Here is a 24,328-nt window from a genome sequence, read left to right as displayed (position 1 = left end):
AAATAATTTCATGTCTTTAAATTATAGTCAGGGAGATTATTTGCACAAACTGGGAGAAAAGAAGCTACCTCTTCATTTTGTTAGCAGTACTAGCACTAGACCTTCCTGATAACTAGAAAATACACTAATGCAGTGCTCCTCCATTAGGAACAAAACGTGGTGCACTTACAAAATTTCCTAGGCCCTTTGGTGAGAGAAGGGGAATGAAGATGGAAATAGGGTGGTTTATTGTGTGATATGTGTCACGACGCACACTTTGATGCACGGATTAATGAGGGGCATGGAACCCCCAGCTGGTTACCGCAGATCAACCTAGATGACAGATGAGATGGGCCTTGCTTGGAAAGCCAAGGATTTATTAACTCAAATGCTGACCAGAGGCAAGGACCCAGAACACAGCCAGGTAATAAGGTTCAAGGGACAGATTGAGGGTGCAGTTTAGGGTCAGGGACCAATCACAAGAGAGCTGGGGAGGAACACAAAGTGGGGTTTACAACTCACAGACCAATGAGAAAAACAAAGGGAGGGGAACAGGTCACATGGATCAGTGGGGCATGGAAGGTTAGGGCATTTCCAAAGGGGACTTCCAGGCAGGGGGTTGGGACAAAGGAGGATTTACAAGAGGTAGGAGGTGGGACAGGGAACATTCTCGAACAAGGGGCAGATCCTAGGATATGACAGGCAATTGGGCCAGAGTGCACAACTTAGGTCAGACCAACAACAGAGGGGAAACAGGGTCAAATCATCAAGGAAAAACACGCCGCAACAGATAATGCTAAATGGGAAGTTTGCCGATTTTATATTTTCTAAATGTTTACAAAACTATGCTGAGCAGTAAGTTAGCAATAGTTGTTAACTTCAGGAGGAGCTAAGCCCATTTGTTGAGACACTGGAAATCAGTCTTTTCCAAGTATAGTTTGCTTTGAAAACTAAATTAGGGGAAGAATTTAGAATGATGAAGTCTTCTGGGTCATACCTCACAAAATCCGTGCTGTTTCACAGAAATCAACAAATGACCCCATAAGTCTCATAACTGGGAATTTCTTTTGCTGTTGACATCGTTGTAGTATGACTGCTGTGAATAGAGTACATTTAAGTAACATACATTAAACTGTGGTGTTCTAATCCAGGATAACTTCTGTAATTACTTTTAACTTTATGTAACTGCATATAAAATATGTCATATATATAGTGAAATTATAGTCTGAAGCACAAGCTGGGACCTCATTAAGATCCTGAATAGCATTAGCAGTTTATCATTAAAGACTGATTACTCTTACCATTTATCTTCATGGCAGTACAGCAAATATATCCTTCTTCAGATTTGAATTGTGGGGAATTCCTCTGTATAGATTTTCATTTTTCCTAAAGACTCAGGGATACTCGGTCAGAGGTCACTTCAGCATCGCTGTGCCATGCCCTTTCCTCCTGAGGATGGCCTAAGTTTGTTCCTCTGAACTTTAAATACTTGGCAAATACAAGTAAAAAGTGGTGTTGTGAGGTGGCTGATAGGTCTGTTTTACTTTGCAAAGAAATAATACAACTAGGTATAAACTTAAGACAGAGCATTCTTTTATGCTTTATGTTTTGGGATTTTCAAAAAAACATTAATAATGTGGCATAAAGAAATTACAGAGGTTGAGGAGTAATCCATTAAGTGCTGCAATGCAAGATCCTATCTTCTGTAAAAAGAGACATTCTCCATTAGAAGTTCATGTACGCTTTCTAGGAGACAGAAGGCTGCAGTAAATGCCAATGTCCAGAAAATCAAGCAGATTTATAGAAACTATGTGATGCAAAACAGCTATCACAATACAAAGCAAAGGGAGGTTTTTTTTTTTTCGTTTGTTTTGATTACCATTTGGGGGGAATAGCTCAGTATTTGAAAGTGCAAATGAAATAAAGGAAAAAATGCACTTTGACCAGGAATGTTACACAGTTCTCTCACTCTCCTGTGGCCCACAATAACATTTTTGTTCCTGTGTAGTCCTGTGGCAATGCAACATGCACTGATCTTTGCTAAATGCAGGATCGAAAAATCTCTGTCTAAAAATCATGCACCTAGATTTTAAAGTACTACATTCAGTCCTTGTGTGTTGGTGAGATATTTTGCCTTCTGTGCTTGTAGTGAATAATGGATTCAGCTCCTGGCAGTGCTTGGAGCTCATGGTTGAGTTCTCTGCCCTAGACTGTGCTGGTGTGCAGTGGAGGGGACCTATTTGAACTCATGGGCAGTGAACCACTGGGTGAGAGCGCAGTGGATCAAGAGGGGCTTCCCAGTCAGGGGCAATAAGGTGTCAGTTCAGCAAAGGGATAATGTCTGACTTGGTGCAAATAATGCAGTTTGTCTTCCCTTATGTGGCTGGCAAGAGGGATATTTGTAAAAGTACATCAGTTTTCCTGCTGATAAACACACTAGAAATATCCTAACTCCATCTGTCCTGCTTCCTTCCTTTATTTTGAGAGGAGAAGGAGGATTTGCAGTAAATAATAAGAATGTTGTTTTGAATCATGACATATGGAAGTATTTGCCGAGTGTAATTTCATAAAATTTGTCCTGTTCTCCTACCTCTTCAGAGATACTCTGTGACCACACCTGGGAGCTATTTCACGACCCAGATGAATCAACCAGAATAACATGGGTCTTTTGAGTCAGGGTGACCTTTTTAAGAATTATTTTTTCTCTCTCTTTCTCCAGAGCTCACCATATGGCCAGGCTATCTCAGCATCTCTGCAGCAACAGTAGCAGTCTGATTTCTCTGCCTGTAGCCAGGCCCACCCTGCTAAAAGATTAGCAGATGGACTATGTCAGAAGTTAGGAATTTTCACTGGAGTTGCAGCACATGTATGTTTAGATACCTAGGGTTTACCTTTCAAGAAGACCAATATGCAACTTCTTAAGAACTGTCTTTATTTGACTTGCCCAGAGAGAACAAAAATGAAAGACTAATGCCACACTTGGAAGTCAGTTTCTCATGTAATAAGATCCCTGACACAAAATGGCACAAGCACTTTATTTTAAAATGGAGAGTTTTTGCCCTGGAGCAATAATTCAGGAAATGTAGTTAATTTTCTGCTATTGTAGCTCTACGCTGCAAAACAACTCCCACAGTAAACTTAGGTCTTAGCAGACATTTATGAGTCTATCATCTTTGCCCTTTGGTGAAAGATAAGAGGTTTATGAAGTAAATATCTCATTTATTTTTAATTTCTCTCTTCTGTGTTTTTTGTTGTTTGGTTGGGGAAAGGGTTGTTGGGTTTTGTGTGTGTGTGTGTGTGTTTTTTTGAAGGCTATAGTAATTCTGTGTAAGAAGAGTGATGGTGCCAAAAGAAGGTGTATTTTGCTTTTTACTTTTGGAGCAATGAAGGCAGAAATTTAAGAGTGATAATTATTCCTCTTCACAGACATTATGCTTCAGCACCCTGCAATTAGGACCCAGTCCTACTCCTTTGTTGCTGGCAAATTTGCCCTGTAGATAAATTTTGCCTTTATGCAGCTATAGAAAGGCTTACCAAAGAAAAGGGACATAAAAAGCACTCTAATTAGCTAAATGCAGCCATAAGGGTAAATCCAGGGATGTTGCAGTAAGTGCATGATAGCAGTGTGTTGTTCAGGTGACAGGTTTTTTTCCTGGGGGGAATGATGGTGACTTTGAAGAGTCCTCCTCAAAAATAAGAATATGGAGAAATGAAGCAATTAATTTTAAATATATGACCTGAAGCTTCTAAGTGGCTTGTAGTGCCTATAATTAGCTTCATGTAAGAACAAGAACATATAACAGGTGGTGATGCCTTAAGTTTTAGCTTTTGTATTTTCCATATTCTGTGGTGCTTAGGTGTGTAATTTTAAGCTTCACATTAAGTGTTAGTGAGGTCTTTTCACAGAGTAGGTAGACAAAACAATTCCTTTTCTAGCTTGATACCAAGGACAATCGTAACAAGTTTCAGGCCCAAAACATAAACAATGGTGGACTGAAGAGAGAAAAAAGGATGAGAATTCATAACCTGAAGCAGTGATTGGGCAGTTAACCCTGATATGGAGATGGACCAAAACTTATAAAAATGTGAGACCTTGTCTACAGTCATCCATTTTGTGACCATTTTTAGGTCCACCTTGGGTGTAGCCCTGGCCAGGCTCTTGTACTGCCCAAGGTGTGTCCTATAAGGCCTTTCAGCAAATTCCTACTTTATTCTTAACTCTCTCTAGCCTCTATTCTTGGTCAGCCTTCTCCAGACATCAATTTCTGGGACAGAAAGCATCTGGAAACATCTCGGTAGCACCTGCTTTGGATTAAATGTATTGCTTATATATCTGAATGATAAATAAATACAGCTATAAAGATGTTACACGGTTTTTGTATACCCTGGAATGGCAACTCTGGTTCTTTAAGTTGCTTTGAGTGTGCTTTTTTCTTCAACTGACATACTTTTCTACATTGTGCAGTCAATGTCCACAAATGCAGCTACATGACATCACCACGTCCCACTTCTGACCCAAACTCTTTCTCAGACCTAGATTAGATATCCATAGTTGAAAGCCACTCTTCACTCTTCATGTCCTGCTTCAACTTTCTTCTGTCTTTCAAAGGAGGTACAGAGGGCTTCTGAGTGTCTCAAGCAGCAGCAGAGTGCGTTTGAGGCTGTCTCTCAAATGCTAGAGTGCTAAACTTATCCTTCACTGGGAAAATGGTTTGCAAGAGTAGTGCTTGTATTGAAAACGTTCCTGTAAGTACTAGAAAAACATCTTAGTAGTCCTTCAGATTGTTGTGTATATTGTTTTCATTTGCATAACATAATTCCATAGGGAAACAAAAAAAACTTGGTTTTTTGTCAGTGTTACTGTTTTCTGTGTGGTAAACTGTTACACATATTATCTCTTAATCAGTTTTCTTCTTACATTATGTGTTCAGCAGGGGAAGAAAGATGAGGGAAATGGGTTTAAATCCTCATTAGCACCAAAACATGTATGTTGTACATGTTCCAGTGTCCTGTGATTAAAATCAAACCACGTGACTGTATGTGTAGTCCCTCATATTACTGAGATTATGTTCATATTTCTTGCTTCCTACAGCTAAATATTTTTTGTGCCCAAGTCAATTTTTAGAAATAGTGTCATTTCCATCAGTCTGAACCACATTTTTTATATAACCAGGGAAAATGTGGACTGTTCAAGGTCAGTATTTTACAGTCTTAAGTCTGTAATATTTTAAATAAGAGGTATTTTAGTTTGTGTTCTGCCTACATGATTTATTAATTGACCCCAAACAGGACTGTGAGAGTTGCTGAAATAGTGCACAATCTTCTCAAAATGCAGAAGTGCTAAGGGAAGAGCAACATGGATCAAGGGTAATAAGTTACAGAGATGCTGATAGCTCCAGCCGGTGAATGGGAAAACCAGAAAGCTGCAGGAGGAAAGGGGCAGAGTGGGACAGAGCCTCCAGTGTCCTTGAGGCTACAGTCTGCATTGTGGACAAACCTTTTGGACCCTCGAGCATTTATAGAAAATGCAATACAAAAAGCTCTCTCTACAGGTCAAGGACTGTTTAGCCACAATCATTAATATTTTGTCAGCCATAACCACTTTGGTTTTTTATCAAGACAGGACATAGTCCTACACAGATTACTGTGACCCTTGTCCTTGCAACATTTTCTCAAGCTTAGGAGTGTATTCCAAGTTTAACAAGCATTAGTGTTGTTTCATTAAAAGCATTTGTTTCCTGACAGAATTCACAAATTTAAGTCCGTGGAGGAAAAAAAATATTTTCAAAGGTTCGGATGGAGGAATAAGGAAAGCATTTCTTAAAAAGGTGGATAAACCTCTCAATAATATAGTGAACCTCAAAATTTTTTTTTCAGGACATACCAAATAATTTTAAATTATATTATATTTTGCCTCCCCCCCACCTTTTGGAGATAAAGCCTTAGAGGGCCTGACGTTACTAAAATTCTTTATGGTGTTGATATAGGCTAAAATTTTGTGCTATACATTTTGCCAGATAACATTATTAACTAGATACTTGGACAGAAAATATTGTTAAAACATAACCAAGCATCTAGTGGGATGGTGTATTGATGACCATGAGTCTTGTGCATCTTCAGATCTTCAGTTAATATCTTCAAAAAAGAATTGATTTTTTTTTTGATATTTTTTTCCAAATCAGACTCATACCCAGACGCAACCTGTAACGCTAAGTTTGCAGTTGGACTTCACATGAGATCTCATTAAGGGTGTTTCCTCTCCAAGCATCACAAAAGGAAATTGTGGGAAGCAGTGGCAGAAGTGCATGATGCCATTCACGGCTTGGTTTTTATTCAGAGGAGAATGTTCTGCATGTCAGTGTGACACCCAATCTGTGGGGACAAAGGGGTGTGCAGGGACACAGTGGTTTGCAGGGACATGGAGTGATGTGCAGGGGCACAAAAAGAGTGCAGGGACACAAAGGGGTTTGCAGAAACACAGAATAATGTGTATGGACAGAGGGGTGTGCAGGGACACAAAGGGGTGTTCAGGGACAAAAAGTCATGTGCGAGGACAGAAAGGAGAGTGCAGGGGCACAGATGTGGCTCAGGGACACAAAGAGAGATGTGGGCACGCAAAGTGGTGTTGAGGGACACAGAAGAGCCTGTCTGTCAGACAGAGAAAGAGAAGATCTTTGAAGTTCTGTGTCCAAACCTTCCTCGCTGCTGGTGCACCACAGCTCTTTTTCCAAGCTGTGGCTGATGTAGATGCTGGAGCTGTGCCTGTGGGGTGATGGAAAACCGCTCAGACTATTCACTGAGTCCTCATAGAGGTATAGCGAATGTCGTTTATTTCTATCTTTAGCACACTTTTATAGGGTCCTACAGGGTTCACGTGGCTTAACAAGCTACTGTTGGTTAATACATATTGTTTAACTTTCTTTTCCTTATACACAATGCCATTGTTTTTCTTTATTCTCTCTGTTCCAGGAGAGTTTCAAGGACACTGCCCTTAGAATTGTTGCCTGGATTGAAAGCTGGGTTGTGCAGACAGGCTTTTACTAAAATATCATGCTTTTGCTCGGTTAAAATGTTTTCCTACAGTTAGGGACCTCTGCTGTACAGGGCACACACCAGTCACTTGCTGGCATGGACAGCTGATCTGCACAGCTGTCACCCACTTAGGGATTACAAGAGCATGAACCAGCACATAGGCATAATTGACCTCATGTTTTGATTTGAGTCACTCTCTGAAGGTACGCACAGAACATTCTTAAAAACATGTTTTAAAAATGTGAATCTGTAAATCCTATACAAACTATGAATCAAATACTGCCTAACTGCAAATCTGTTTTACATTCTAGTGGAGTTTGAAAATGACAGCCTTCAGGTATGTCATTGGAGAACGCTGTGCTTTAAGTTTCAGTATGATGGGTAGAACACAAAAGAAGTAATTTATGTCCAAACATCTAATACACCACTGTGCTGAGTTCTTTATGAAGAGGAGTACAGACTGACACCGATTAGATGAGATTCATTATCCCAGATTACAGAGCAGCTCTGACAGCTAAAAAGCCTCAGTACTTTAAAAATGGAAACTGCAGCCTTTCTCAGCATCACCAGTTAAACACTGACTTGATCAGTGACTGGTAAAGAGAACTTAAAGAAAAGATAAAATCTGTTCATGGACTAGAAGTTCTGGAATCTTCTCCTTGAAAAGAATAATAGCATACTTAAGAAAAAGAGTTCCCTCATTTCAAGCACTGAGTAGTGGTGACACTTCCATGAAAACAATTCAGTGTACACGCACTTGCCTGCAGATGTGTGTGATTAATTACCAGGATGGTCTGTGATCATGGTTCCTTAGAAGGGCCTCTTAACAACTTGTTGAAGTTTTTGTAGGTTTAGCGGCAATGGAAGCTATAAATGGTAAAATGGTGAAAATTAGAATTTCAGAAAAAGCAGAAAAGGCAGCATGGAACAGAATATACAGCAGTAGCTCTGAGAACACTGAAGGTGTATTGATTAAATTTACCAAAGAATATATTTTAAAAATCTGCTGGGGGAAAAGGAAAAAGAAGAAAAAGTTAAGTTCTTTAATTAATAGGGAATACTAGCAAAGAAAACATTGTATGGAGAAATCTGGGGTCTGTAAAATGTTAATAGAATGTTAAAGGCCCAATTAGAGCAGGTGTGAGTATATTTGAGTCAGAGTGCTAATGTCACTGGTAAGTTGGTGACATTCATCACAGAGTGCTGAAGAAGGAAACTTTTTGGAGGAATATCATAATTTTCACCTGTAATCCCTCAGAGTGTCTATGGGCAGGTGAGTATGGACTTGGTGGCATCCATTGGACTGAGATACAGCAAATCTTTCCTAGAACAAATAGGTTTTTTACAGTTTATTGCTCCGGGTGACAGCTGATGCAGGAAAGAAAGAGCTTCAGGTTTGGGAGTTGGTCTTGTATTTATAGAAAGGACTGGGGGCTTCATTTAGCTGCAAAAGTCAAAACTTCCATCTTTATATTACAGGAAGATCTAGAGAAGATGTGACCACACTAAGATCCCAATTACATAAATGCTTTTCAGGGGGGAACGTGGGGAAGCGAGTCAAACCTGAAAACTGTAAGCTCAGACTTGTTAACCTTCATAGCTCCAGAAATGAGAGTCCCTGCTGACATTAATGCTTCTAAAGATGGAGCTGGCAGAAGGCTTTGCAAGACACTTTCCTTTGACTTTGAAGTGAGGCTGCTGAAGGTCATGTCAGAGGTCCTTGTGCTGATGGTTAACACTGTCATTGGCCAGAGGAACCACCGCACTGGGTGACACAAATGGCTGGGAGTCATTCCTGCTCCTTTCTGCATCTTCCTGCCCAGCAGTTCTAAGGCCAGACGAGCTCAGCCAAGTCAGGTGCTCAAAATGCACTGCTACACGTAAGGAAGAACAAAACTGCCCAAGTGAAACCAACAGAGGCTACAGCTTTACAACAAGAGGCATTTGATTCTGTTCATTCTGTTCTTCTTGTCTTGTAACATTTATCTGCTTCACAAAATCCTTGCCAGGGCCCCCCATCTTCCTACCCATGGCCTTGGCTGTGCCTGCTGCCATCCATCTCCCACAAGCAGCACAAAACACTCTTCTCAAATTCTGTGGTCCAGTTATAAAGCACCCAAACCAGAAAGAGCAGCAACACAGCAGGAAAACAAGTGAGCAGAAGTATTGCAGACCAACAGAAACACAGAAACACAGAACTTCTGGAAATGAATACACAGGCTACAACTGGCTTTGGCTGACTGGTGGTTTTTTTTGGTGGTGGTGGTGGCTTTGTTGTTAGTATTTTTCTTTTCCTGAGACACATCTGGGATATCCCATCTGACTTTTTGTCTTCAGAGCTCATGGCCTAAACCCACCACCACCACTCTTCCTGCTTGATCCATGTTTCTGTGGGTTCTGCCTGTCCAGTGGACAGGGAGACCATCTCTCCTGTCACACAATGCTTCATGCAGCACTAATATTCTTGGATTTCTACTCTACACACCAGTGTAAAGTAAAAGCCGCATGAATAATTACATCAGAACAGCACAACATTCCCATCCAAGCCTGAAGATGATATGATTAAAATTTGTCCTGATGTAAGGTTGTTTTTTTTTCCCAGTTTCTACTCGGTTATTTATCAGCAATAATTAAAATTAATTTCCCCAAGCCAAGCCAGTTTTGCCCATGTTGGGTTGGTAAGGGATCTCTCTTTCCTCATCTCAACCCAAAACCTTCTCTCCCCTTTATGCCTGGCACCAGGGTGAGTGCTAGGGAGGGCTTCCTGGCATCTACAGTGTAGCTGAGGACTCATGCAGCATTGTTCCTCTGTGCACGTGGAAGAAACCCAGCATTTAAGGAAGGTCTAGACCTACTCAGGTCTTTCCCAGCCACCAGAACTGATGATGGAGGAGGTGGTCTGTACAGTTTTGGAAGTCAGGACCTGACTTGAAACCTCCCCTGTGCTTGCTTTAAGTTGACATTTGGTCTCCAGGCTTGGCAGGATTGCAGACCCTGTTACTCTGATGTAAATAACCCCCACTGACAAAACCTGTACCAGAGTACATGTCTTAATGCCATCTTCTTCATTTCCTCAAGAATTTTTTTCTCTTTTATAGGTAGTAACATTGTCTTTCTGCTGCAGCTTCATGTTTCTTCTGTAGCTTATTACTAGCTAATGCAGTAAAATTACAACCAAATATTAATTCTGAAGTTTATTGTTATGATAGTGCTAAATAGGGTTTCCTGACTGCTATGAAAATACTAGAAGTGACAGTTAAAAAGAGCTCTCTTTTATGGGAAATGAGGCATTTCAATTTATTTTTTGAGAATATTTATGTAAATATTATCAGAATACACAAATAATACAAAGTGGCATAAAATGTATGAATTGAGGGAGCATTGGTAAAATATTATATATTCCCCCAAACTTGCTTGCATCGCCTGACTTTCAGTTTATATCTTAGAGTTAGAAATGTCTGTCCCACCAGGTTTAAAGAAGAAAACATACATAGTAGCTAAAAAAATCCCAACAACTTTTGAATCTGACATGTATTAAAATTTTCTTTGTTGTCTTGTGCTAAGGGATCCTGGTCTGGCACTGAACATAAACTTCTTGGCAAAAGCAATTTATTTCAGATAAGACACTACAGAAATTGATGATTCAGCACAAACCTCCAAGGAGAAAGCTGTGTAATTTACCAAAAAGAGGGCTATTAGGGATACACATGGGCACAAGGGGTTTCAGAATCCCAAAAATGTCTAGGCCTAAACTCACTGGTTGTAAAGTTTGTTCAGAGCTAGATTTGAATGTGCAGACATCAATAGCCATTAATTTTTCTCTGTCTGATTTCAGATGGTTGCTTTCCTATGTACAGAGCAAGCTGTTAGAAGTCTATAACCTCCACACTGCTTCCCTTCCCTCGACCAGGAGAACCGGGGTCAGTGTGTGAGGATGTTCATACTGCCACATCTTGTTGTTTAGTGTGAAGGCCAGTCTGCCTCCTGCACCTGGAGATTGTCATGAAGAGCAGTAATCATTAGTGTTGACACCTGCTCGTAGTACAAACTCTTTAAAACGCTTCCCAATGAAGGAACGTGTCCCCAGGAGAAAAACCCAGGCAGGTAATTCTGCAGTGGCCCAGGATGGAGCAGTTTGCAACACAGAAGCTCAGCACTCATTTTTCCTCACATGGACTCTTCATTAAGTTTAAATAAATAATGTTTATTCTTCATCAGTATCTTTTAAGAGGAGGAGGTGGGGAAAAGCGCTGCTTATGAGATAGGGGTTGAAATGGTGCTTTAAATAAGGCGTGTGTATTCCCAGGAGGGGTGAGTTCACTGAATAATTTCAGTTGTCTGGCTTTGTGTGGGACTTAGAGAGGGCCAGTCAGGCCATATCTGTGCACAGCATCTGTGGCTGTGAGAAAATACTTAAGACTGCCAGTCCAAGGATCTGGGTCTGCATCCTGCACAGGTAGTGTAATCACATGCGTTGGAAAATTTGCTCCATTGTGTCCAAAGTCCAGTAGCAAGGGCAAAAACATTCATGGCTTCTCTTGGTCCACTCTTCCACTTTATTTTCTTTGCTCTCCTCATTTCACTGAACTGCTTAAACACGGGTTTCTAAAAACTCTCCAGTCCCTGAAAAGAGAAGAGCATTCTCAAGGAAAACTAATTTCCAAATAAAATATTCAACATCAGTTTCTGGGTCTTTTGGCCTGCAAGATTTCTCATGTTGAAAAGTCAACTCCCTACTATTATAAGTTCAGTTTCAGCCCAGTTTAAGTGGCATGTTTTCCCATGCTGTTTTAGAAATACAGCTATTCCAATGTGCAGTCTGATCCAACATATTAGAGGGGCTAAAGGAAAAAAGAAATTATGATTGTATTTTCTATACATTTTTCTTACATGGTGCTGTAGAAAGTGCTCTAATCTTCACTTCATATCTGCATTTTAGCAATTATACCTGAAGTTTTGTTTAGGAAGTCAAATTTCAGAAAGCTGGGTTACTCCAAGGGTAGCAATGTACACACAATACAGTAGTAACCTCTGGAATTCAGTATAGTTTGAGTTTTGCTTCTGTGCTTTCAAATTAATGCTTGAGATAATAATTCTTGCTCTTTTAGTAAGTTTGGGTCAGTGAAAGGCAGGGAAGCCAGACTCAGTGCTGGTGGTCTCGTTCTTGTGCTCAGTATGTACCTACCAGCTAAATTGAAATTTAAGTAGCATTTGATGTGGGGAAAATTACCTTATGTTAATATGGATATGAAAGAATGCTGCTAATGTGACTCCTGACTGAACTCCTGTGGTTTAAAAAGGCACTAGTGCCAGGTGTAACAATGAGTTTAGCCTCTCTGTGGGATAGAGGTCTTCTTTTATAAATTTCCTGCATTACTTGAGGGAGGAACACAACTGGAAGCAAGTTAGAAATACGCTTCTGCACTCCCAGCAGGAATTATCAGCTGCTGGTCCAGCCACCACAGCAGGAGAGGCTTGAACTGCTGCATTTTGATCAGTGTTTCACCAGCCAACCTACCCCATGTCTAAAGAATTACAGTTCTACAAATTGTTACCTGTGGCAGTTACAGGTTCAAGAATATTGGCAAGCATTAGTTTGGTTACAGTTTTTTTTCAAAACGGTGTATGTCTTTTATTGTGCTTATCTAAGGCTTCTTTTATCAGCTGAATACAGTGAAGGCTGAATAGAAAAAATATCTTGTTGGACTATTGCATTGCCTTTGCAGGCCAGCCTGAACAATTGCTAAAAAGTCATTTTGCTTCAAATATTAGAAAATCTAATCAGCACCTAAAAGTAAAATTAAAAAACAAACCCAAAGAACTAAAAAGGTATGGATGTTTTCATTCTAAAAATCAAACTGGCCAGAGCTCTGGAATGCAGTGGAATTAGATTTCCTTTTCAGAACTGTGTACAGTTTTTTCCACTAATCTTGCCTTCTTTAAAGATTTTTTTTTTTATTCCTGATAGAATGTGGAATCCAAGGCTTTTTGCTTCTCCTAAATGATATACATTTTGTGAAATTTTCCATTCTTTTTACAAGTCATGAAATAGTGAGGGGAAAGGGAGGGCTGCAGTTACTTGCAATTGCCTGCAAGTCCTGTGTATGTACATATTGATATATACAAGAAGCCTTGAGATTAGATTTGTATAATTTAAGAATTGCTTGTCAGATTACTGTAGAGCTTGTTTGATAGTACATGAAATGCAAGTTGTGAGAATTTCCAAATCTACTTGTATGTGCTTTTTAAAGTGAAGGCAATATTAGTAATGCCATAGAATATGCACTTTTAAACTAATTTTAATTCCTCTCACTGTTAATAGATTTTCTCTTCTTTTTTTTCATTATTATTATTATTTTTATTGTTTTGTCCAGTCTTTTAACTTCAAGCAGGATGTTTTATTTTGAAGTCTAGGAATAGTAATTTCATTTCTATAAATTAATCTTGACTTTTTAGTGTATATCTAAGAAAAGGTAAATTAGTGTGCGTTATACTTCTGTAAACTGTGAAGTCAGTATTCTTTGAGGAAACCTATAATGGACTTTAATCTCTTACTGCAGTTTTGGCAGCACAGACTTCCATGGCTTTGTACCAAATACAGTTTTCTTGGGACTGATCATTCTTCCACCTGTTTTTATTGGACTTACTCAATTGTGTAATTACTGTTTGACTGCATGAAGCAGAGACTAATTTATTTTAAAAAAATCAATTCAGAATTTAAAGAATTTAATCTAACTGAAATTTACAGGAGATTACTGTAGGAGGACTGTATTTGTAATGAGTTGATTCAACGGCAGTATAAAAACCAGGATGAGTGGGCATGGTGTGGAAATGCTGACCCACTTTTGAAAAGACCAGATTTCCTTCTTACAGTGAAATTACTGCCAATGAGTGTTATTTTATTTTAAAAACTGCAGCTCAAGGAATTTACTTTTACTACCTATCTGTGGCCAGATAAACATATGGCTGCATTTCATTTTGGTTGCCTTGTTTCAGAGGCAGAAGCTTTTTATGGGTTTCAGGGAAGAAATGCTTTTACCAAACTGGGTCAAAATCTGTGTTTTCTTGCTTTGTATTTTCTCTCTCTGCCAGGCTCCACTGCAGGATTCTGCAAATTCCATTTTCTCCTTTATGTGCAAATTCTGCTGATCACTTCCACCTTCCTAACACCCCTCCTGGGTGCCCCTGCCTTCCTTCCATCTGTGCTGACACCACTATTTTTGACTGCGTGTATTTGAAGTGTGGCCATGCCTTTTCTCTCAGTCTTACAGTCTGGAGTCCTTAGCACGGGCAGGGCACTGTGTTGCTGCTGCCCAACCTTTAAAACTGTCCTTCTGAAGTGATTGGAAACTCAATAACACCTGAGGATAACACTAAGAAAAATAATCCAGAATGCTCAACTGATTGTATATTGAGAGGTGGGTAAGGAGGAGGCAGAAGGTTTTTTACATTTTAAGTATTTTAAAAGCATTTTTCAAATTTGTGTGTTAAACAACACACATGCAGAGGTCAGTTAGTGAATTTTAGTCTGTTTTGATGTACTTAGTAGTACATACATTGTTTGACTAATGGGTGAGTGAATTTAATGGTTCACTGAAGTTTTTGTACTTCAGAAAAATTATTTCTGTGCTGATGCTGGGTTGTGAGTGCCTCAGCTGTGATACATTCCATGCACAGGACATCATGAGCATTCTTGTTGTCATTGTCTTCATTGTAGCTGGCATCCCAAAAGTGTTTCTGTTGTCCATTATGACAAGGTAGTTAAGATATATACATTATTTTCAGGTTTTTTTCTAAGTTCAAGACATATATACATATGCATATATGTATATATAGAAACATATTTTTGTAGTAAAGCGTTTGGCATCTTCACAGTAAAATGATCTCTTGTTGCTCTTCTTCTTTAGCATGATCACAATTATACCTGGGCTTTTAAAAGTAAATCTTTAGCACAATCATTAAGCAGCTTTGCAGATTGAAACATATATGTCAGTAAAAGAGAATGGCAATGTTTTCAGCAATTCTAATTACTATTCACTAACTCGGCCAACTACATATTCCAAGAATATGGTGGGGTTTTTTGTTTTTTTTTTGTTGGTTTTTTTTGTTTACTTGTTTGTTTGTTTGTGGGGTTTTTGTTCTGTTTTTGTTTTTTTTTTCTATTTTTCTTGTTCCAGCTGGCTTCAAATAATTAATGTTTTGAGTTCAGGTAGACTGTTCCCAGGCAAAGGTGCAAAAAACCAGCAACTGGGTGCTCATTTAAGCATTCATTTCCTTTAGAAGTAAATAAATGCACACTTACATACACAAATATATATAACAAATACTTCATATAAATATGTCTGTATGTATGTGTATATATATATATACATACATACATACAAAATATACAAAGATTTATATGTTTGTATATATTCACTAAATACAAAGAGGCAAAAGCTGATAGAATCAATTCTAAATAGGCAAACACAATATAGTGAGTAGTCTTGTGGAATGTGGGAGACATGACTTCTGGTTTCTAGCCTGAATTGGTAATGGGACACTTTTCAGTCATGCACTGCATTGCACTTCTGCAAGTGATTATCAGCTGTTTGGGCTCATGGCCCTTTCATTTTCTGCCATTTAAACTGTTAACAGGGTAGGATTAAATATTCAATAGAGTTGTTGTCTACTGCTTATCAAATAAGTGCCTTAAGCATTGAGTATAGGTGATCTCCTTCCATTGACATTTATCATTCAGACAAATTGAAACACCCCTTGCTGAGAGTGGGACATTCTCATGGGACAGGCTCGTGGTCTGCCTGTCTGGCCAAGGAGGGAAGTCGCATGTTGCCACAAGGATTCCTGGTTTCTGTATATTTGTGTATTCTGACCAAATCTATCAGTGAAGTTTTCAGTCAATGCAAATTCAAGAGGCAGTTCTGGGAGGCCGGATGATGGCAGTCAAGGTTTGATGTTGCAAAAACTTAGGGTAATGGCAAGAGGTTGCAATTAGCAGCTCTCTGAGTGTTTCAGCTTCACATGAGAGTCTTGCAGCTGAATCTTCCCACTGCTCTTCGGTGACGAAAGCTTGAATTGCTCCAGTTGGTGACCTTCCAAGTCACACAGTCTCGGGAAAGCTGGATGTGCTAATTCAGCAGAAAGCTTCGGCAGCAGGCTCCAGCAGGAAGCCAAAATAAGCAAAGCAAAGCACCCTGATTTGTATGAGGCAGTTCTGTTTGAACACTTACATTAAGATCCATAGGCTGACTTCTGCTTACACCACCCTCAGACCAAACCCCCTTCCCTTTTTTTTCTTTTTTTTTTTTTAACTGTGAAGAAGCAAAGATAACCTGTTACCACCAAAGACACAAGGAATCAGGTCTGTGCTAGAAACAGCACTCTGCCATGTTTAGCACCAGGCATGGTGTGAGCAGGTTGCCATCCTGTTCCTGATTTCCTGGTTTCTGGCATGGAAGAGGAAAGCAGTGTTGGCTCTTAGCTAATGTTAGGTGTTTTCTCTCCTGGCTGCTGGGAGCTTGTCTATCAGATCTAGGCATAGCCATGTAAACCAAAAGCAAAATCTTCCAAAGAGTTCCCAAGTCTTGCAATATCTTGTCATCATTTTTACACCAAATTAGGACTCCAGGGATATGCAGAAATCTGTACACTAGAGAATAATTTGCAAAGTAGCACCTCTGTTTGTGTTTTGAATATTGACTAATGAGCCTGATGTCAAACTGCTGAACTGAATTCTGTCCCTGGGCTGTCTTATACCTCTTTCAAGCATTATGCTGCCTGTCATCCAGGTTTGTGAACTATTAAAGGTGGTGTGATGCTATCTCTTCTTGCTGTGGTGGAGCTGTCCATCTCATCACTAAGCCAGTTAAATAATCTGGGATGTTCTAGTGGCTAGGCTCTTATTTACATGGCAGACTTTACAGCACAATTTTGCAAACTGGTGCAAACTAATGCAAATACTGACAGTAGCTATACTGAGAGACAGAGACTGCCGTCCATTGCCACAACACCAAGAGATTTGCACAGGAATGATCGTTTATTTATTTGGATCATCAGCTGGATAGCTTATCTAATTCTGCCCTCATGCAAATACAATAATTTCTAGAAAGTTTGCTGCCTACTTTGTAAGAACATATGTAATCTAATGAGTTTAAGGTTTATATTGCACTCTGCTTATGTGAGGCAGGGTACAGGAATGATTTGCAGTTTATACAGTGACTTCCATTATTCCATTCATTACAATCCTGCAGTGAAGTAGTAGAGATATAAACTTTATCACAGCACATTCTTAGGATCCTATCTTTTAACAGTTTTTGTTGTATTTAAAAGATGTGAGGTTTTTTTTAGTGTGGTTTATTTTTCTTCTTGCTAAATAGAATCTTTGGAGACTTGGCCAAGGAGAGGAGATCTAATTAAATTCATGTAATGATTCTGGGAGTCAATGAAACTCAGTACTCCCACATGTTTACAAATATGTTTTTAAGAGAGACAAATCATTTTAGCATTTGAGATGAAGTGAAGATTAATTTATATGTGGTACAGAGAAGCCTTCAGATGACTGAACTGCATAACCTTTGCCATGAGTTTTTTATGAAGCAGTCTTTCTGAAATCAGTCTTCTCAATCAAACACCAGTTCCTGTGCTCATTCATGTACTTATGAAAATAGGGATGTGCCTACTCAGAGCCTTGTCTGACACCTCTCTGGCCCATGCTGGGGAGGCAGAAATGCAGGACACCCATGGCAGTTTTGTACAGAAACTAGAATATAGAATATTCTATAGAATATATATATAATAATAGAATGAATCTTGTACCATAGCTTTATTCCTCTAGTCAAACATGGCTATGCCATCTTACTGTTTAAAAGAAAGCTTCTCCTGTTATTGTGCAGCTTCTGGTTGTATCCTGTAGACTTACTGAGATAGGTTTCTTCTGGTTCAGAGGGATCTGTGGTGCAATTTGACATCTGGTATGCATGAGAATTTGCTCACTGCAGAGTTGCTGTATGCAGTTCTGCAGTGGTTATTCAGGAGCTCATGTGTGACAACTGCAGTCCCCTCTACCTTCAGAATATGCAGCTATTTAGAAGTGCTGAGTCTCAGAGTGGGTGGGAGGACAGGAAGCTTCCAAAAATGCCTTAAATTCGGTGATAGTGCTTCAGAGCATCCATTCGGGGTAGAATACAAAGTATCTGAACGGTTTGCAACCAGCATGAGTTTGCCAGATGTTTCACCTCTCTTCAAGTAATTCATGGAGTACAGGGCCCTTCCTTGACAGTAACAAAGCACAGCAAGCTAAGCATCCCTCTGGAGACCATCTAGCCCAAGTACCCATTCAGACAAGTGCCTTCCATCCAGCAGAGCCATAAATTTATGTTTGGAGTGCTCAGACTTTGCACATTCAAGTAACTACATCTTGAAGGCAAGCAGAAGATGTAAGCCCAGTCCACTTTTGCTGTGAGCAAGTCCCACGAGTTTCCACTGAATTAACCTAAGGTACTGCTTCCTCCATTCGGTGCTAAATTTGACTTTTTGGTCCACAAGGAGCAGAGCAAAAATTTTCTGTCTCAGCATTGCTCTCATCAACAATTACTGAAAAAAAACCCCACAATATAACTTATTATTGCAAATGTGTTGCCTTAACAAAGTCAAGATGTGGTCACATGGTTATCCAAGGAAACATCCAGGAATTGCCATGAGACGGAAAAGGTGTGACCAAGCAGGATGTCAAACTCTTGCAACCTCTGTTGGCTGAGCAACTGCTGACGTTCACTGGTTAAACACAGAGAGGTCTTGACAATTCTTGGGTTTTGGGGGGAGGGTTTATTGCATCTGTGGGGAAAAGTGAGATAGTTTTGCCCCAACTGGGAGGAGTAGAAAATGTAGGCAACTCTGTTTATTGACAGATTTGAAGAGTCATATGTACAAGCCAACTATTCTTCTTTTTTTTTTTTTTTTTATTCTTTTTTTTTTTTATTCTTTTTTTTTTTATTATTTTAAATTTAGTGGGGCTACATCCATTGTCTACAGATGCAGGCAGAAAGGGACCCAGAAACCTTACGCCGTCAAAATGTTGAAGAAGACAGTAAGTCATTTTTGTTTTGCTTTGCTTGGGAATATATTTGGGATCTTCTCTGGGCTTTATTTTTAATTTTATTTCATTTTTGTTTGGTTGGTTTGGTTTGGTTTTGGGCTTTTGTGCTGTTTATTCATGTGGGGGAAATGTGCTAGATTTAGGAGTATAAGCTGCTAAGCTTATATCTTCTATGAGTGAGCTTTGGCTCCTCATCACTAAAACAGCTGTTTGTTATATGTAGTGAGAATGCCTTATCCCCACAAATCTGGCTTGTACCTTCAGCTGGTGTTGTCCATATACACTTGGATTTGGTAAAAAACTTTTAGAAAAAATATGTCTTTTCTTTCACTTAAAAAAAAAAAAAAAACCAACCAGAAAGGACACCTCAAATAATTTAAATTTTTCTTTAATACAGTGTTTTGCTCGAAAAATGCCATGACACAATTCATCTTTTTTCAGAAACTGATTAAAACACTAACTCAAATCAAAATAAAATTTAATATTTTGTAGAGGATTTTTTACCACTATAAAATTGCTAGAGAACCAGTTGAGATGATAATTTATTTTTAGAGCTCCATATATGTCACACTTATACGACAGTTATTTTTGTGTGTTCTAAAAAATTGATGGTGGAAAGCAAGAAGAGAGACTAAGAGAGGAAAGGCAAGTTATGGACTGAGAAACTTCATGCAGAAAGACAGCGTGGGGCATGGGGTAGTTCATATTCCTAGGATGGGAAGAGAAGTCTGAGAGAAATCAAGCAAGCTGTGAGGCTTGTTCATGATATTTATTCATTAATGGTTTTGATTCAGTTTACTCCAGTGTTAGAACATTCATTATTCCGTAATGTTCAGGAGTGTTCACACGTAGAAATGTAAAGATGGGTGGGTAGGTGTACACATGTCCAAAGGTGACTTCACTGGTGGCCTCACTGCAAGACATAATGGGTGAGTTCCACATGAGTAAAATGTTGGCATTAATTTGTTGTCTTTGAACATAAGCCAGGGTTTAAACTGGCACAGAGATCCAGTTGTGTGTGTTGCTTTTAAATTTGCATCTGGTACGCTGGAAGAAGCAGAGCATGTGCATTGCTGCAGCTTGTGGTGTGCTGTTCCTATGAAAAGGCAGAAAATTTTTGAGGTTTCATCAGTTCATTATGCCAGTTATTCCCATAATGTTTTAGGAGTATACTGTCTTACAGTTCTCATTCTGAAATGCACCAGGAGGAACTATATCTCTTAAAAATATTTCTCTGCCTTTTGATTTATTTTTTGCCTTCATGGAAATTAATTCATGTTTACAATTGTCACATTTATGCATTTATGCTAGATCTATTTATTTGTGTTTGAAACTAGTCAATTTAGACTTTGGTAGACTTACTGTAGCACAGGTTTTTTTTGTTTTTCTTGGGTTTTGTTGTTGTTGTTGTTTTAATTTTTTTTAATGGCAATGAAGGAAAATACTATAGTTATGTAAGTTGTTTTCACTTCAGCAATAACTTGGCTTAATGCAGCCTTGGTTTTATTAACAGTGTGGTTAAGCAGTTCACAGAGCTGAGCATTTCCCAGTGAAACTGATGCACTTTGGGATGTTTTGCTGTAAAAACAAGTAATGCCTTTACACAGCTGTATAAATGAGAACATGGGAGACAATGCTTTAAGGATGTGCCACTGCTTGTATCTGTCCAATTTGGAGATGTAATTATTATCACAGGGACTGAACTATCTGTGTTAAGAGTGCTCCTACAGACGAGGTCTGATCTTTGCTCTGAGTATCTCAGTATAAAAATAACCATGTATAAAAATAAGTAATGTACTAAAATGTTGATCAGCTTAAGTTTCCTGCTAGCTTTTTGGAAACAATTAGAAAAAAATGATGGCAGTTGAATAGTGAAGGAAAGGGGATAGGAGGAAGGGAATAAGAGCCTGTGATTGTTTTTGGTAGACTCCCATTTCTTCAATTCCCTTTGTAAATTTACACAAGGGAGCTCTGAAGAGCACATGAAATTGGAAGGTGAAGGAAGATGAGAAAAACACAAATACTACTGATTTTTCCATTAAAACTGACTGACTGAATGGAAATAGTCTGCTGCTCTGAACAAGACTGACTGTCTGATGAAGAAGTCTCTAAAAACAAGTGAGGGACAGGGATGGGGCGGTCCAGATTGCTCTAGAAGCCATAGCAAGTGATGTGTGATTAAGAGGCTGATGGGCAGCTCCAGATTTCTGAGTGATGATCACTAAAGTGCTGTAATTTGTAGTAAAGCATTAGAAATTATTACTTTTGTCCCACAAAAACAGCTTAGATAAGAATATATGATCTTTTAGGATTGAAGTAGTTCACTAGGAACAGACTGCAAAAAACCAGAAAATAGCTATCGGTGTTCATTTAAACAGAATGAGTAGTCTTTCATTTTGCATGATTAATGCATTCTCATTTAAGAGCAAATAAATTTTTTGGGCAAGACCTATCATCCAGTCCTGAGAATACATGCTTGTACAGGTGTTCCTAGGAGGTTCTGCTATTATCAGTTTTTATCATCTTGTTTAATAAAATGGCAGTAGATTATTTGCTAATTTCTGAGGGGGTTTGGGGTGAAGTGATTTCATCTGTGGTTTAGGGGCTTTTTATTGCTAGTTAAACCAACAAAGAGTAACAGAACAAAACATATTTATACAAACCTTTCTGTGTGACTAAAATAAAAGAAAGTGTTCATAATATTATATTTCAGTTGGGAGGTTTAATAATTCTTAACCATTAATACAAATTTTTTACAATTACAAAGGGAGGAAGAAAAAAGGTTTTTACTGCTTCAAAATTATTAAAGCAGAATGCTTCCATTTTCTGTTGATTTTAGTTTTGTCATATTCAGCCCAAGTTTAGGATTTGTTTCAAATCCTTTAATTACACTTATGGTGGATAAAATTGAGTTCAAAGGACACCTCTGGTTCTTACATCTGAAGTCCTAATGTCAAAGTTGGGAAACTAAGAGGCAAATTAGAACTTTAACTTCTAGAGCTGCTAAATGCAGCTGTCAGAAGGCTTAAAGAGGTCCAAATAAAAACTGATTTTTGAATTAGCAGGAGAGACACTCTCTGATACTGTATAAGAAATAAAATTTTTAACGGTTCTTGAGAGCTACAAAAAAAAAAAAAAAAGTTAAAATGCAACATTTATGGGTCAGATGAACAAGCATGCAAAAATACTGCCTGTGATTTCCTCATCCAACCCTTGTGCGTAGTTCCTGAGCATAACTGAAATGTTTTGCATGCTCATTTGCTATGTTTAACAGATCTCTTAAATTCCACACAGGCAGTAAATGTAAAGATGTGATCCATGTAATTTCTTCAGAGGGAAGTCTATTTCATGAAGCGAGAAAGAAGCAAAAGCAGACCACATAGCCCTTCAGAAAAAGTCATCAAATGAGTACTGTGATGAACTTTTACACTTGCAATTGGAAATATGAGATTGTTTTGCTTTTCACTATGCATTTTACCTCTCCTTGATGAGTCAGTGCTATAGAGAAGTCAAGTATCTTTAGGATACACTTGACAAAAATTATTCTTACTGCTGTTAAATTAAGACTTAAAAATTATGTGATATTTAAAACCAGTCATTCTGGAATGGTTGTTGCTACAAACAACTTACAGCATGTGGATCATAGTGGAAGAATGCAGTTCTCTAAGGAAGCAAACATATAGTTGTGCTATTTTTTACATGAAGTCTCTTATCTGCTTTTCCACCTTTTGGTGTGCTTTGAGGAAGCTAAGCAGCCTGAAGATTATCTCAGAATTTGGGTAGGTGAATGCCTTCCAAGAAATTAGATCCACCTCCGCCCTAAATTTCCTACCTGAGTCTGGACAAATTGCTTTAAAAATAGTGATGAGAACAGATGGACTCTGTTACATGGTTTCTAAACTAAGACACCAAGTGCCTGCCTACATTTTAGGTCTCCCAAGTGCCAATTACTGCAACTGAAGTAATTTTAAAGGTGCCATTGCAATAAAACAACATGCTCTGCTGAAAGAAGGAAAGGATTCTGAGCAGGGTTCTGTGTAGCCTGGGTCTTGGCATATCCCCAGTATTTCTTTTGGTTTCAACCTTTTCATCCATAAAAATGAGGTAACGTTGATTTGATTTGCTTCTCAGCAATGCTTTGAAGGATAGCCTGGTTAATAATTATAGGTTCTAATTGATAGGTCCCCTAAGAGCAATTAAGTATTATGAAATATTAGACTGTCTATCTCAGTCAATGAGACATACAAATATAGGGACTGTTTTGGAGAATTTTCATTTTAATTTCCTCCTTTTTTTATGTGTGGGCATCCTCCCTCACACAGTTTGTGATGCTTAAATAATACTTCTCCAGCACTTTCATCAAAATCAGTATTGTCATGGTTTTAAACCAGTAACTAAAAAAATTACTTATTGCTTGCTGTGAGATATGGATTAGAGCAAGAGCAAAACAGGCTTAAAACTTAAAAAGGAATAAAGAAAGTTCATTAACAAAACTACAAGAATAAGAACACCAGAATAAACTTCCAGAAAACCCTTTTATCTCCCACTACTTGACCATTTCTTTGTACACATGACAACATAGAGACAAAAAACTTTAGAACTTTGGTGGTTAAAAACAGTCCCAATTCTTGCTACAGTCTTTTCATCAGTCTTTGTAAAGAAACAGAAGTCTCTTTCTGCTAATCTATGGAGTTTCTCATGAGAAAACTATTTCTGCTATAGTTTTCCATTGCCCTGATGCCAGCTGCCCAGAAATCTGTCATCAGATTTTCTCTTCATTTCACATCACTCTGAGGTGTGTATGGGCCATGAGTCTAGGGATGTCATTTTAAGGATGAGTTATTCAAAGGCAAAAGTCCTCTTCATCTGTCTCTGTGAGCTTCCCTGGAAAACAGTTTTCTCATTGCCCCCAAGGCTTCAAAATCTTCGCTTCACTCTGTTCCAGCACTTCACTGTATCACAATTACTCTCTCTTTTGCTCAAAATCCACACTTTGAACACTCCATTCCTCCCAATATACTCTGTCATGAATTAAAGGAGTCTTTTTAAACTACTATTGTCCATCTCCATAGCTTTAACAGAAAGATATTTCAGCTGTAAAGCATCTCCTTGTTCTCTCTTCCCCATTTAAAACTTATCTCTTTTCCTCACTGTTTTTGGTGGTTTTATGATGTCTTTTCCATGTTGATTGTCTCTCTCTCTGTCTTTCTGGGAAAAAGGAGT

The 24,328-nt window shown here is 38.7% G+C and overlaps 1 protein-coding gene across 1 annotated transcript in view; it reads left to right on the top strand.

The window, feature by feature from the left end:
* Positions 1-24,328, top strand: part of CAMK4 (calcium/calmodulin dependent protein kinase IV) — a 148,621-nt gene that overhangs the window by 44,070 nt on the left and 80,223 nt on the right. The window contains exon 2 of the mRNA XM_005529992.3: positions 19,018-19,096. Coding sequence (XP_005530049.2) covers positions 19,018-19,096 — 79 coding nt within the window. The remainder of the gene's footprint in view (positions 1-19,017; positions 19,097-24,328) is intronic.

The sequence above is a fragment of the Pseudopodoces humilis genome, chromosome 4, assembly GCF_049639895.1.
Source record: "Pseudopodoces humilis isolate 2021_Gansu_Grassland_sample_001 chromosome 4, ASM4963989v1, whole genome shotgun sequence".
In the NCBI taxonomy this organism is placed as follows: domain Eukaryota; kingdom Metazoa; phylum Chordata; class Aves; order Passeriformes; family Paridae; genus Pseudopodoces; species Pseudopodoces humilis.
This window is presented reverse-complemented; position numbering and strand designations above follow the sequence as displayed.